General features: G+C 38.8%; 2 protein-coding genes across 4 annotated transcripts in view; both read right to left on the bottom strand.

Moving 5' to 3' along the window:
- The window catches only part of tpcn3 (two pore segment channel 3), an 18,975-nt gene extending 15,960 nt beyond the window's left edge, over positions 1-3,015 (bottom strand). The window contains exons 1-2 of the mRNA XM_087179223.1: positions 2,583-3,015; positions 673-750 (exon numbers count right to left, since the gene is read on the bottom strand). Of these exons, the coding sequence (XP_087035349.1) occupies positions 673-750; positions 2,583-2,678 (174 nt within the window). The 5' untranslated portion in view covers positions 2,679-3,015. The remainder of the gene's footprint in view (positions 1-672; positions 751-2,582) is intronic.
- A 1,650-nt stretch (positions 3,016-4,665) lies between these two features.
- Positions 4,666-12,893, bottom strand: pgap4 (post-GPI attachment to proteins GalNAc transferase 4). Of its 3 annotated transcripts, none has more exons than XM_023426024.2 (2): positions 12,805-12,893; positions 4,666-10,726 (listed from the first exon to the last, which is right to left on the bottom strand). In XM_023426024.2, exon 2 carries the CDS (start codon positions 10,413-10,415, stop codon positions 9,219-9,221), a length of 1,197 nt encoding a protein of 398 aa, XP_023281792.1. In that variant the 5' UTR covers positions 10,416-10,726; positions 12,805-12,893; the 3' UTR covers positions 4,666-9,218. The 3 variants fall into 3 exon arrangements, with proteins under 3 accessions (XP_023281792.1, XP_023281793.1, XP_087035350.1); XM_023426025.2 differs by having other exon boundaries at positions 12,801-12,877; XM_087179224.1 differs by lacking the exon at positions 12,805-12,893 and adding an exon at positions 12,677-12,792.
- Positions 12,894-14,564: the final 1,671 nt, after the last annotated feature.

The raw sequence follows: 14,564 nt of genomic DNA, 5'->3' as shown, positions 1-14,564 counted from the left end.
CACACACACACACACACACACACACACACACACACACACTAGAGTTTTAGTCACCTTGTATTTTTAACACTAGCTGCTGTTATTCTGTATTTTTATTAACGTCAACAAATCTCATGTGCAGAGCTGAAACAACAGCGCATTGGTCCGTCTCTCAAAACTCTTCCCTCCTCTGTCTGTGGCTCTCAGCTCATCGGTTCCTACTGAGGATGAGAATCTTTAAAAGAATCAGCTGCTCGTTGTAGTTTTTAAATCAAACAAACAGGAGGAAACATATCAAGCATTTATTGGGGACTATTTTCAGCAGCGGATTTATCCACATCTGGTGCTGCAGTGAGTATTTAGATGATGCTTTTCTGTTTAACAGTCTGTTTACTCGTCAGTAGGATATTGCTGATTTGACTCTGCACATGTGATTAGTTCACAAAAAGAAAAATATCCCAGATTTATCTTTTCAGAAAAATCAAAAGTCATGAAGTTGAGCCGTTACTGCGTCAGTCTAAGATGTTGTGTCGTAGTGAAACATGTTGATCTACAGTCGCTTTACAGATGAAAAGATGTTCAAATCATAAGATGAGAAAATAAACATATGTAAAAGTATAATATAATAATAAACATATATATTATATGAATATAATAAATAAAATGTGTGAACATGTGACCGTCTCACCTCACGGCCTGCGGCGACGTGTCAAAGAATATGTTTCTGTTGTACTGAGCGTCGGACACATAGATCGCAGCCAGGTCAAAATCCTGAAACAGACAAGACTCTCATTTACAGGATGAAGCTGTTGCTGGGTGAGAATACTAAATGCAATATGCAAATTCAAAATGTAAAATGCATTGTAAAGTATCTGAGTAATTCTCTGACAACTGACCTATTCCATTATACCTATTCTTATCCCCTCAATGTCAGAAACATCCAGGTGGGAAACTACATTGTCTGCATCCTTGCTTTCTTCTGGCACAGTATACTCGCGCTTCCACGGCCCAAATCTGGCCCATATACGACATGATTGTAAGATGCCATACTCCGCATCTGGACCAATTCTGGCACACACAGAAAATCTTACAGCTGTCACACAACTCCAGAGTATAACAGCCAGAATTTGCCCAGATGTAGACATATATGGGCCAGACTCGGGCAGATGTTGGGCCATGGTCTGTGGGAACTGTGATGAGCATTTTTCTACAATTTCTCAACTTTTCATTTACTGGAAAAACCTACAGATTGATGCACAATGAAAAGAATTATGAGTTGCAGCCATATTGGATTGCATGACACTGTGAAGGTGTACTTAATAAAGTGGATTAAACAGATTTTAACTCGTGTGAAAACTCAAATGAAAGATAAAAGTGGAAATTTCTGTCTCATTAATTGTAGCAAAATGAAACATCTGACTCAACATCTGCTCAGGTCCTTGGCCCGAGTCTGACCCATATATATTTCCACATCTGGGCAGATTCTGGCTGTTATACTCTGGTGTTGTCTGACAGCTGCAAGATTTTCTGTGTGTGCGCCACAATTTGACCAGATGTGGAAGTGGAGCATCTGACAGTCATACCCTGTATGGGCCAGATTCGGGCCGTGGAACCGGGAGTATACTGTGCCAGAAGCAAACAAAACAAGCATCTGTGTCTGTGTGGAACTATTTTTCAACAATTTCTCAACTTTTCATTAACTTGAAGAACCCACAGGTTGATGCAGTTGTACTTAATAAAGTGGCCACTGAGTGGAGTAAATAGATTTTAACTTTAGCTGGCTCACTCAGCAAACTAACAAAAACAAACGTACCCAAAGGCTCCCAGATGAAACTTGAAAAAATTGTTTTCATGTTAGAAAAAGTGAAGAAGAAGAAGTTGCCTGACAGTCTGCAATGGACTTCAAAACAACAATATTCACAACCTTTTATGAAAAATGCTTTTGATTTGATTCTTTTGATCTGTGGAACCTTACGAACTAAAGGAAAATAAATAATTGAGGAATAGATAGACAGTAGGGCTTCTCAACTGCTTTAAAAAGGTAGGGAGTCGTCATTTTATCAGCCTTCACCATAATTTATTACAGTAAAACAGTAACCATGGTCAAAATACATTAAAACCGGGATTGTCCCCCTTTTTTATTCCATGATGATGATATATTAATGAGATATTAATCACCAAACCGTAAATGTCCCTCGTTTTCAGTCCAGAAATATGGCCGCCTTATTTTTAAATAGTGGAAATTTGTGTTTTAATCATCCACTTGTGTTAAAATGAATCATTTAGTCTGTTAAAAAAGTTATAAAAATAAAGTCAGACTCCATCTTTAGCTCCAAACTGTCACATTTGAGAAGCTGCAGCCTGATGATGTTTTTTCTTTTTTTACAGGAGACCTGACTGAACTGGTTTATCAGTGTGAAGCTGGAAGTTGCTGCTCAGTAACTCTCGGTTTAACTGCTTTATGGGGACAAGGGTCCATCAGTTTACTGCCGTCATGTGAAGAAACAGGAACAAGCTGCAGAGACGTGTCACAGAAACACATGAAAACAGAGACGTGTGTCAGAGCAGAAGCATCAGCTGTGTGTGCAGCCGCTCTCTCTCACCTCTTTGCTTTTTGCAGGATTCCCTCCGTTAGGAATTTCCTTTCCTTTTCCTGCAGACTCATCAGGAATGTTTTCGCTCTTCTCCGGCTCCGACATCTCTCAACAAAAACAACAAAAAAAACTCCAACGCAGCTCTTCCCAAAACTTCTCCAAAGAGTTACCAAAACTTTTTCAACGCCACTTGAAGAGTTTCCAAACTTTGTGTCGGAGGAAGCTGTGAGGAAACAGTTTGTGTCTCTGAAGTAAAAACAGAAAGTCCAGACTTGTTTTTATTCACAGTTTCTGCTGTAAACGTCAGCACGGAGCGTAATTCCCGGAGGATCCACATCAGATGTTTTCCTCTCCACGGCGCGTTAACGGGGACAGTTTCAGCTCCATCGCTGCTTCAGTCTGACTCTGAACTAGTCCGGACCGCTGTTTGTCCTTCTCTAATAAACCAGGACTCATGCTGCCTTCAGGGACCAGCGGAAATATAGAGGGGGGGAAAAAAGACACACTGACGTGGTAACAGGCTTGTGACCCTAAAAAAATAAAAGTCCTGCAGAGGTGAAGTTAAGTAATATTTCACCAGAAGAAGCAAAGGAAATAGATTTTTCTTCTTTTTAATCGTCTAGTAATTTCTAAGATTTACTTTGGGATTTAAACAGTGAGATACAAAATTGTTAATATTTAATTTGCTGATAATTTTCTCAATTAACTGATTAATAGATAAATCTATTAATTGATTTTTAAATGAAATAAAATCACACTCACAGTTTTGTATGCCCAATGATCCAAAACATAAAAATATTCAATTCACTGTCAATATAACAAAGACAAACAGAAAGTCGACATATTTGAGAAGAACCATTACAGACTATTTGTTGCGGCTCTCTCTATATAAAATATTTTTCTTTTTTACTGTTCTTCATTAGGCAACTTTATCTTTTCTACTTATTTAATTATACAAATTTTGTTTAGTTTTATTTTGGTTGTTTCTTTAACTTTTTTTATTTTTTAAATGTCAGTTCTATTTATTTCTCCTTTTTGCTTCCCTGTCTGACTGAGTGAAAACGTGAGGGTCGTTTGTTGTCAGTCAGTTCGCTTTCCATTTTCGCACTTCAATAGGAGACAGTGAAGGCAGCACGAAGATGTCATGTGACTCAGCAGCAGGACAGCGGAAACGGAGAAAGAGGCATTCAAAGACAAAAGACACTGAGTGTAAATCAGAGACTGTAAATGAATGTGTTATTTTCAGTTTGACGAAGTTATTCACGTTCATCAGAAGGAAAAATTCCACCTTAAAACAGGGTTTATCATATGACTTACTTATTTATACTTATATGACAGTAAAGTCATATAACTTGAATAAACTTTATTCTCTGCCCTTCACACACGAGGGCGGAGGTTTGGCTTCAGAAATAGAAAACAAAATAGAATTAAAAATCAGCAGAGAAATACAGAAAGTAAAGCCCACCTGTTCTCCTTTTTCCAGCATCTTGAAGAACCTGCGTCGGTTCTTCGGTCTCATGTGATCCGGACTGACTCCATGATGCTGAGATCAGATCATCCGGTGCAGGACTCCTTCCTCTTCCCCTGGTCTCTAACGGCCTGTTCTTCATGACTCTGTAAGTTTATTATCATTAATACAGTTCAGCCTCCAATATGATCCTACAGTTCAATCCAAACAGTTTCAACACAAACTGAACATTATAAACGTCATGAAGAAGGATTTCAGATTCATTGCAGGGCTGTTGCATAAACTGCATTAGTTTTATCTATTCCTATTAAATTGGTGTTAGTTGATTTTGTCCGACTCATTAAACGATAAAGAGTTTTATCTTGTTGTCACTCAGAAAATCTGCAAAACCCTTTCAGCTTGAATTAAAAACCCTGAGGTTTTTCCCACCACAGGTTTTTAATTTAAACACAAAAGCTTAAAACTGAGTGAAGTTTCATCAGTAAACAGACAAAGCGTCTGACCTGTAGACATTTCTTTTTGTTGAACACGAATCAGGTTTGTTCACCAGGGATTTTGTTTTTACCTCCTGGTTGGTCGACAAGAAGACGTCATCACAGGAATACAAAGTCTGACGACACGTGATTTCAAACCCACTGATTTATTGTGTTTTAAATGTAGTAAACAGTGAAAGAGTCACAGTGTAAACAGACGCATCAAAATTCAAATCCAGCCCAAAACAGAAAATATTTCATTTGCATCATCCTTCCCAGATGAATTTTTTTACGCCTTATTTGAGTTGAAATCAATACAATGCTTTTATTTTGAAATTTCTGATTTAAACAACATATTTTCGCATTCAAAAGAGCACCGATCTTTGGTCAGTTGAGTTCAGATTCAGAGCTCGTTTTAGACAATAAATCTGCAAAAATGTCAAAATAAAGAGTCAAATTAAAAGAAATAAAAATCCAGCTTAAGGTAAATGTTATTAACATGGTTGTTCTGCAGTGAATGACAAAATGAAACATCACGCAACTTTAATCAAATACACGTTTGTATTGCACTGAACTAAGGAGCGACACACCAACTTTATGATTTAAATGTGAAATAAAATAATATACTGTGTTTCAGAAACCAAACCAAACCAAAACAAAACCAAACCCTAAATTAAAAGTGTTAATTTTTTATTTTAATCAGTGATGCTGTTCGTACTGTACAGCTACAGCTCATTTATCTTCCTCTAAATAAAATAGACTCTGCAGTTCACTGATTTCTTTTGTATTTTTAACTTTTCTTTTTTGATCCAACACTCATATTTTGTTCTTTTATATTTCTGCATTCACTTTATAGAATAAAATAACTTATTTCATTATTTTATATTTATTTATATATATATATATATATATATATATATATATATATATATACACATATACTGTATATTTTTAGTAAAGTGCAATTGAATGTTGAATTGATTAGTAGTTAAATTGTTATTTGATCATCAGCCCTTTAACAAAGAGAATGTTCCATCAATGATAATCAATATGAAATCAGTCTCCTTATGTTTTCATATATTTCATAGAAGCTACACTGTTATTATTATATATTTTAATATCTTATTATTATATTAGTAAGTTAATCTCGTTATCTGATATATTAAATCATCACTCAAAACAATCGCACAAACATTCATGATTTGGAGGTTTTACGGTGCAAAAATAAAACTGACTTTCCACATTAATAACAGCATTATTCATTTATTTATTTATTCTAACTTTGCATATCTCCATACCAAACAGACCAGACCTGTCGATCACCTGGTGATATGTAGTGTGAAAATGACTGATGAGTGAACAGCTGATGTTTCCTTTTAGGAATAGTTTCCTCTGTCATGCCGACAGTCGGACGTTCAGATCTGTACCAATAAATATTAAATATGAAGCCTGACACCCAAAATGTCAAACTACTTCTTTAAAATATGAGTAAATTTAAAAAAAAACGTGTTTCATTATGTCATTTTCATGTGTATGTTTATACAATACACAACAGGAAGTAGAACATTCCTCAGACACGTCATATTAACAGTCTAATAAATATAATATAATCATATAACATAATCTGTGATTTTGTTATTTAAACTCTTTACGTTCATTTTCATTCTGGATTCAAAATATTCTCTTTAAAGATGTTTTTTTTTAAATTGTGCCGTTATCTTTTGTGCATTTAAAACAATCAACAATGCCTATAATTTATCACGGTTGTTATTTTATTTTAAGAATTAAACTCTTAATTTGGCGGTTTCTTACTCCAGTGTATTTTAAGTGTCATTAGTGGCAGTCTGGAGAACTCTCGTAGGCCTGATGGTTTTACTTTGGCAGGTACTTCCTGTAATTTTAACAGTTATTCATCTAAGTTAATTACTACACACGAATATGTACAAATTTAATGCACTCAAATATTGCAACAGATCAACTTCATCCAGAGCTGAGTCATGGTCAATATTATAATGTCAGAAACATTAAAGGCACATTCAGAGTGGTCAGTGAGCCGCTTGGTTGGTGTTAAATAAACAGTCTGACATTTTAGTACATCTTCTTCTTCTCTGTCTTATTCACAGTCAGATGTTTCAGACACCAGACAGAGAAATATCCAGGAAGTGTTTAGCCTAGCTTAGCACAAAGACTGGAAATGGGGGGAAACTGTTAGCTGAGCTCCATCAATATAGCTTATAGTGGGGTTGTCAGGTTTGAACTGTAACTACAGGATGGACTGCTGACCAGACTCCTAGTTAACAAGATGAAGAAGAGTAAACTAGGTGGGTCTGACTGTTTTTTTTCTCTTGTAACATTAAAAGTGAAACTGATTGTTTGAAAAAACAAAAAAAAGCAGAAATCTACAATAACCTGCATCCTGACAAAGTGTGAAGCTCAGCAGCTGAACAGGTTTATGTTAAATCAAAACAGAGCCGAAATGAAACCAGAACTTCCAGGTTTTGATCCAGAAGTAAGAAAACTTCATTAATATTTGCACTAATGACTAAAATTCCAGCATTGGATCGTTGTCTTTTTCAGAGGATGTTATTTTATGTTTTTTAGAGGCCTTTAATGAACCCCATTTCCCATAAGCCCTAGATGTTCGTGAGCTAACGCCACGTTCACGTCATGTCAGAGTTACCATAATTATCAGTTTCCCTCTTGTAAACAGGATTCATGTCAACACCCAAGTCAGGAAATTGAATCCTATATGTCCGACTTAAAAAGTACAGAGGCGGAGTATAAGTCTGTTGTTTAAGTGGCTATATGTGATGTTTCTGTTGTGGGTTCCTGATGATAGTCACTTGCTAAGCTAAGCTAAGCAAAGCTAAGCTTCAGCCATCTTTGAATTTACAAAACAAGAAGTGAGAATACGCTACTTTGTCTTCTCGTGATGTATTGAAGGCAAATTGGACGCTACAGTGACTCACTACAGACCGAGGCTAGCTGTTAGCATGATAACTTCAGTAGCAAAACAAGAGTTAACATTGGCGTTGCTTTCCACCGCTGGAGACAGCTCTTGGCAAATAAAGAAATTAAGGTTAATGCTGAACTCGCTACGTTTCTTCTAGACCGGTAAGTAAACAGCTGCTAATGCTATCGCTAGCTATGTAGCATTAGTGAGAACCTACAGCTATATAGCACCTTTAAAGGCAATTAAATACTGAGATTTAATAGATATAGTGCTATATTGAACAAGTGTGGTATTTTTTTTTACACTTTGTTCAAATTACACTCCTGCGTAGTAACCATCAGTAGTGTTTTGTAGCACACAGGTGTCTTGCTAGCTAGTACGGCTAATGTGATCATTTGTGTCTTTCTATTTTGTTTAGTAAGAGTTTATTGATTAAGGCAGTTGGGCTCTCCAGTCTTTCCCATCATTCCCTTCCCTCCCGCATAAATAATTAAGGTGATGCTGATGTGACATGAACGCAGCTTTAGTGAGCGATTTACATAAAATCTCAGACTGTTCTTTAAAAGGTTAACAGGGAACGCCTCATGTGTTAGTATGGAGGTTTGGTCGAGTCGTTGCTCTGTAGATCACATAAACATTGAGGTTAGTGTGGTTCTGCCGCAGTAGTTGGTTCTCGTGCAGCAGGACTGTAACAGTGTAATATTGCTCCACTGTACTCTACTGTAGGATGGCCCACTGTACCACAGAGATGGTGTTAACCATATGATATGACTGCTTATTTCAACATTTTGTACAAAAATACAAACGCATGACAAAATCAGAAATCCACAGTCTCAGCGAATCCTGGTCTGGGTTCACCACTCCTGTTTGATCCACACAGGCTGGACTACAGACCACCAGGACTGCAGGGTTGTAAAGACTTTGACCCCATCTTACTCAAGTTACTCCCATAAAGGATTTGTTCACCGTTGTTCAACCACAAACCTCTAGATAAATAAGCCAAGATAAAGAGTCGCTTCAACCTGACACAAGTCTGGCTTTACAACCCAAGAAAGAAGCGGACTCGTCCTGGTGTTTGAAGGCCTGATCGATTGACACACTGGAATGATAAAACCCAACGAAGAAACCTAAAGATCACTTGGGAGGAACAGATTCAAAGAAATGCTCCTTAAATCCAACCCCAGGTTTGGGTTAACAGTGAACAAATCCTTCAATAATCTCACCACTTTCGTGATATTCATGTAGCATGTTATTGAGTGAAAAATCCGCAGTTTTTGAAAGTGGATGATGAAGTATTCAGCCAGCATGTGATGGATTTCAGAATAGATTCATGAACCCAGGCAATAGAGTGATACAGAACCATGTAAAACTTCAGATGAATAGAAAACGTGACAGTCGCCAAAACTGATTTAAGAAGTTCTCCAGCATGATGATGATGTCTAGGTCCCAAACTGAAAACACAACTTAGTGAGAGTAGTTTGTGTCCGAAACGAGGCTAAACTTGGTTGAAAAGGGACAGTTTCAATTTCCCTCTCTGTTTTCAGAAGTTGTAACCTTCAAATCTAGAAAACAGAATATTTCAACCAAACCAAGCCCAGTTTTCATCTTCATGCCTTTTCACCTGCAAAGCGACAAACCAGTACTCACTGAGTGATGTCTTCACATGTCTGAAGAGTCCTGAAAAGAAAAAGTAGAACCAAGCTAGAAGGAATTTCATTAAATCCCCTGTGATCCACCTTCTCCTGGTTCTGTCAGAGGAGTTTGGGCCTGAATGGGTTGCCCCTGACCGAGGAATAGGCCCCGATGTGGGTGATGAGGTTGGGTTCAACGCTGTGAGACCTTTCCCCAGGGATCATCCTCGCCATGTGATATAGAACCATGTCTTTGGCGTTCCCCTTGACACAGAACGAGCCGTCCAGGTACTCGGCCACCCTAAGCGAGGTGTTGCCGGGGTAGAGCATGGCCGGGGTGCAGCACTCGGTGGCCGGGGAGACGGCGTAGAACTGCGGGGAAAGTCTACGCACCTCCAGAAGGTAGTGCCGCCCCAGCAGCTCCGCAGCTGCCATGAAGTAAAGGGTGAAGAAGAGGAGGTGGCCGGCCGACAGCGTGAAGGAGAAAGAGCAGGGGTTCCAGTAGGGAAAGGTGAGGAGGAGGGCCGTCGCTCCGACCAGTCCGAGCCCCACCCACTCCAGGATGCGATAAGGCTCTGGGTTCCAGTATCGCTGCAACCTTTCGGGGTGATACAACTTGATGTAGAGAGTCTGGAAGGCAAAGCGACGTGACAGAAGGTCTTTAATAACCGTGAAAAAATCTTGTCTGGGCAAAGCGTCATCCTCTAAGACGACCACATTCTTGGGCTTCACCAGCTCCCATCCTTTGCGGAGACAGAAGACGTAATCCCTCTTCTCCCTCTCGAAGGTGTTGATTCGTTCCCGGTTCGCCTGCTGCTCCTCTGGGGAACGCCGGACCACCCTGAAGTGGGCCTCCAGCAGCTTGGCGTCCTGGTTTTCCTGGGGGCCACTTTCCACGTCACAGACCAGCACCTCGGCACACCGCCGCTCCCCACAGCCTCCCACAATGCTGCTCAGCTGCCGCATCACCTGGAGCAAGTAGTGGAAGTCCCGCCCCTCATTCCGCCTGGCTGTCACCACGGTAACCAGCAGCTCAGGATGCCGGGCAATGTCGCTCAATCTGGAAGACGACGACACTGCGGTGGAAGCACTCTGCCAGAAATGCAGGGCGTCCTGACCTCGGTTGAGACTCTCCTGCAGGACATCCTCACTCATGGAGTCCAGGTACATGGTCCTGATGAAGAAGTAAGAGTAAAGCAGCTGATGGCAGCACAGAGGAAGAACGATGCAGAACGTGATGATACACAGGACGAGGGCTTGAGTGACGGTGCTCGACCATCGCAAGTACTGACTGAAGAACGCTTTCCATCGAGGCATTGATGAAACATCCGTCTGAGGTCACGCAGCGATGAAGTCAGACAGAGGAGTTCCGCTCAGGAGGGTTTAGGTCAACATTTACGGTGTCCCAGCATGCAGTTTGCTTTAGAAAACCCACAGGACTGACCACAACGGTGAAACCCGATGAACCGGCCGTGAACTGATAGCTCTCTGGAAAATGAGACGGGTGTTGGCACGACTTCTTGTGAAGATGGAGGAGAGAGTTTCAGCTCGGTCCTGGTCGTCTGCATCAGTAGGGAGAGACGAGATGAAGGTTTAATCCTCAGTTATTGTTCTCAACTGTTTTCAACCTGTATGAAACATAAAAAACCAAAGGAAAAGGCTATAAATCACATCCTCGTTTATCATCTTTGCAAAGCATATCCAATGGAAAACCAAGCTTCTACCTTTCACAACAGTTCTGCAAATTTTTATTACAGAGTTTAAAATGATGAGAAGGTTTTGTTGATCTTGGTTTAGTTCCTCTTACCTCAGTGTAAAAAACTTTATTTGTATATTCAATGGCAGAATGCTACAACTGATGAACATACATATTAATTTCCTGAAGTATAAGTCTTCACTTCTTAGTTATTCTTCTCTTCAATGTCCTTTTATGTTTCATTAACTGTATGCACAGGCTTCACAGTGTGTAAGAGTGTATTATTCAATCACAAGACACAATCTTTTTATGGCTGCACAGCTGAATCAAACTGATGTCTGTGCATCATTTTAGACACATTTTCCCCAAACTGACAGGTTTGAGATATTTGGAAATTGTGGGATCTCCACGAGAATTTAAAATAAAGTTGTGTGAGTTGAAAAAAGTTTGAACTAAACTGCATGAGTGTGTAAAGATGGAGAAACAAAACAATACTACTAAATGTCCCTATTTCCATTAAAAGAGTTACTGCTTCCTAAAGTGATTTCAATGCAAGTGATGGGGAATAAAATCCCCCCTCCTCATTCTGCATAAATATTACTTCATTAATATGGCGCTTTAACTGTTGTAGTTGCTGTTGTGGAGGAAATATCATGCTGAAAGAAATGTAATGATGATGATGATTGATTACCTTAGATGATAATGATTTGTCTAATTGACTGACTGCAAGAGTTTCAGACTATCATCAGTTTTCAGATTATCATGAACGCCTCAGTTAATTTCTACACAGAACAACATCCTTCACAGACGGGACAGGAGGAGCGATTACACACACCCGTGGACAAAATATGAGACAATGGGCGCAGACATGACTAAGAGCCCCACCCTTCCGACACTGGACTAACATGCCCAGACTGAGCGAGACACAAAATCCCTACAAACACATTTCTTTCACAAAGCGTTTGAATAATCTCTATTTTTAAATATTTCACAAACTTAAATTCCTTATTTGTGTTTCTATTTTTATTATGTTTTTATTGTTTTATGATTCATTTGTCTGCATGTGTTTTGTTTTTTCATCCCGGTGAAGCACTTTGTAAACTCTGATTTTGATAAGTGCTAAATAAATAAACTTTATTATTATTATTTTTACATTATAAATGATACGGGCTGCATTATTTCGTGACACATTGTTTTTATTGTCAGTTTGTGTCTCTTTGTAGTTGTTTTGTTTCTCTGCTGTTGTTTTTCATTTGTGTATTTGTGTCTCTTTCTTGTCATTTTGGTAATTTTGTTTCTCTTTATTGTCATTTTCTGTGTATTTTTGGTCATTTTGTTTCAATTTGTAGTCAATTTGTTTGTCTTTATTGTCATTCTGTTTCTTCTTTGTAGTTGTTGTTATTCTGCATTATATCCTCATGTTTATAAATGGGGAGGAGCTTCTAACAGCTACTGATTCCGTCCATGTGGCCTAAACTACAAGAGGCTACCTGCAAGAAAACAACATGATGTCCAGCAAGAATAAAGAGTTAGTGTCACATACTGAACAAACCATTAATGTGAAACTATGTAGAGCCTTTTATATATCTATGGTTATTGTATACAGCCAGTTTAAGCCTCATATAGCGACTGTAAAGTAGTAAACAGTTTCTGCTAACTGTAGGTTCTTGCTTAACAGTGAAAGTGACACAGAAACACGGTGCAACACCGTCTGTACTGTCTCTGACTCCGGGTTAATCACATTAAACACATTAATCATATTTAACACATTAAACACAAACACCTGGACGGTGTTAATTGTTCGCTTTTACTGTGACAGTGTCTATTATGTCGCTTCCGGTACAGCGTGTCCACACAATCAAAGATCAATGCTTAAACTAACCAGCTGGTTATCGGTTAGTTAGCGCGGAGCTAACTGACGGAGCTAACTGACGTCCCTGGTGAAACATCATGGCGGACAGGTCGGTGTTTCACAGACATAAAAACGCGGAGGTTTTCAGACTCACGTACAGTTGAGGAGCTGCTGCGGTTCTTCTGGTCTCTGCCATGTCCAAACATCACAGCTGCTCCCTCCCAGGTACCGTAACACCCGCGGCTCCGATACCGTAACACTGCGACTACAGGCGCAGGGAAGTTCCGCTCCGGACCAGCAGGTGGCAGTACAGGCCCTGAGAGAGCAACTGCATGGGATAGATACGGTCACATTATACGACTACTACTACTGTTACTATAACTATTATATACTATATACTATATAATTGTGATGTTGAGATATGTCACCTATAAAGGGATATATTATACATTTTCTGGATATATGAAAATATAGCCACATTAATAACATATATGAAATACCCATTAGAGAATTTATATTTAAAAATGTGTGAATATTTATGTAGTATAACATGTTGCTACCATATGTATTAACAATATATATTTGAGTTATATTTGCAAGTTTAATAAAACAACATACATAAAGAAATTATATATATATATACTGTATATATATAATTATATAATTTCTATATGTATGTCGTTTATGTATAACTCAAATATATATTGTTAAAATATATATGCTTTTCTTATTAATTTTATCATTCATTTTTCATCTTCTAGGAAAGTTGTCGCAGACTTTTGGACCCCAGCGTATATAACATCAGCATATACTGACAGGCTTGTGGATGGCTATATATTTATGAAACTTATTTATACAATATCAGCTATGTATATAAACATACATATTTGTATGGGCTAGACATATATGGCAATATACAAAATTGTTCCAATTTCTAAGAGGTTTTATACTTTATATATAAGTGCTCAGAGTGCAAATATATATCCTATACATATACTGTATATATATGTGTGTGTGTGTGTATATATATATATATATATATAATGTGTAAAGTGTGTCTTGGTGTCTCTTTTCATCTCTTCATCTCAGTAACAGAATGTTACTGTGACTGTTACAGACAGATGTGAGTTTATCTCTGATCTGAACAGGTGTCTCACGTCAGAGTGACGTTCACCTCCGACACAAGCTCACAAAACATCCTTCAGATCGTTTATCAGGAATGTCAGATACACCAGAGTCAAACTGTGAACATGTTGAAGCAACTATTTTGATAATTGATTGATTAATTATTTAAGTTTTCAACTTCAAATTTTCCACAGTGTGGTACCTCAGTAAAGGACCTGAGGTCAGTGAGCCTTCACCTGTGTTCTTGTCTATGTTTAGTAATAACCCCTGTAGATGCAGTGAGCTCAGGTGACAGTGATCCATCAGTTTATAGCTCAGCAGGAACAACAGCGAGACACCGGCACACTGACAGTTTCCCTACCGAGCCGTGCCAGGCCGAGCCGAGCCGAGCCGGTCCAACTGGCAGACGGCGTTCCACGCCTCCACACCTGCCAGACTCCTGATGGGTCACAGACTGTCTGGTAATCAAAACCTCCTGCCTCTAACTCACAGCTGCCAAAGTGCCCTAGAGCAAGACACTGAGGTTTACGGAGCCACCAAAACACAAATATATAGTTTCATTTTTTTAAGTCTCAGTAATTTTCTGAAACAGCTGCTCACTGTATTTTTTTATCAAACAAACAGGAGGAAATATCGAATTTGTTGGGGACTATTTTCAGCGGCGGATTAAACCACATTTGGCGCTGTAGTGACTATTCGGGGCAGCAGGACGGTGTGTGTGGGAGCACATTTTAGATAGTGACATAGTGACTTTACTCACTTTAATCTCTTCAACTACCAGAGAGATCTGGAT

Source organism: Seriola lalandi, unplaced genomic scaffold (assembly GCF_002814215.2).
Source record: "Seriola lalandi dorsalis isolate HSWRI2012SDOR001 ecotype SW California unplaced genomic scaffold, Sedor1 jcf7180002054800, whole genome shotgun sequence".
Classification (NCBI taxonomy): Eukaryota; Metazoa; Chordata; class Actinopteri; order Carangiformes; family Carangidae; genus Seriola; species Seriola lalandi.
The sequence above is the reverse complement of the archived record's forward strand: the minus strand, read 5'-3'. Positions and strand labels throughout refer to the sequence as shown.

Coding starts and splice junctions, on each gene's coding strand:
- pgap4 (XM_023426024.2), bottom strand. CDS start 10,415: ATGCCTCGATGGAAAGCGTTCTTCAGTCAGTACTTGCGATGGTCGAGC.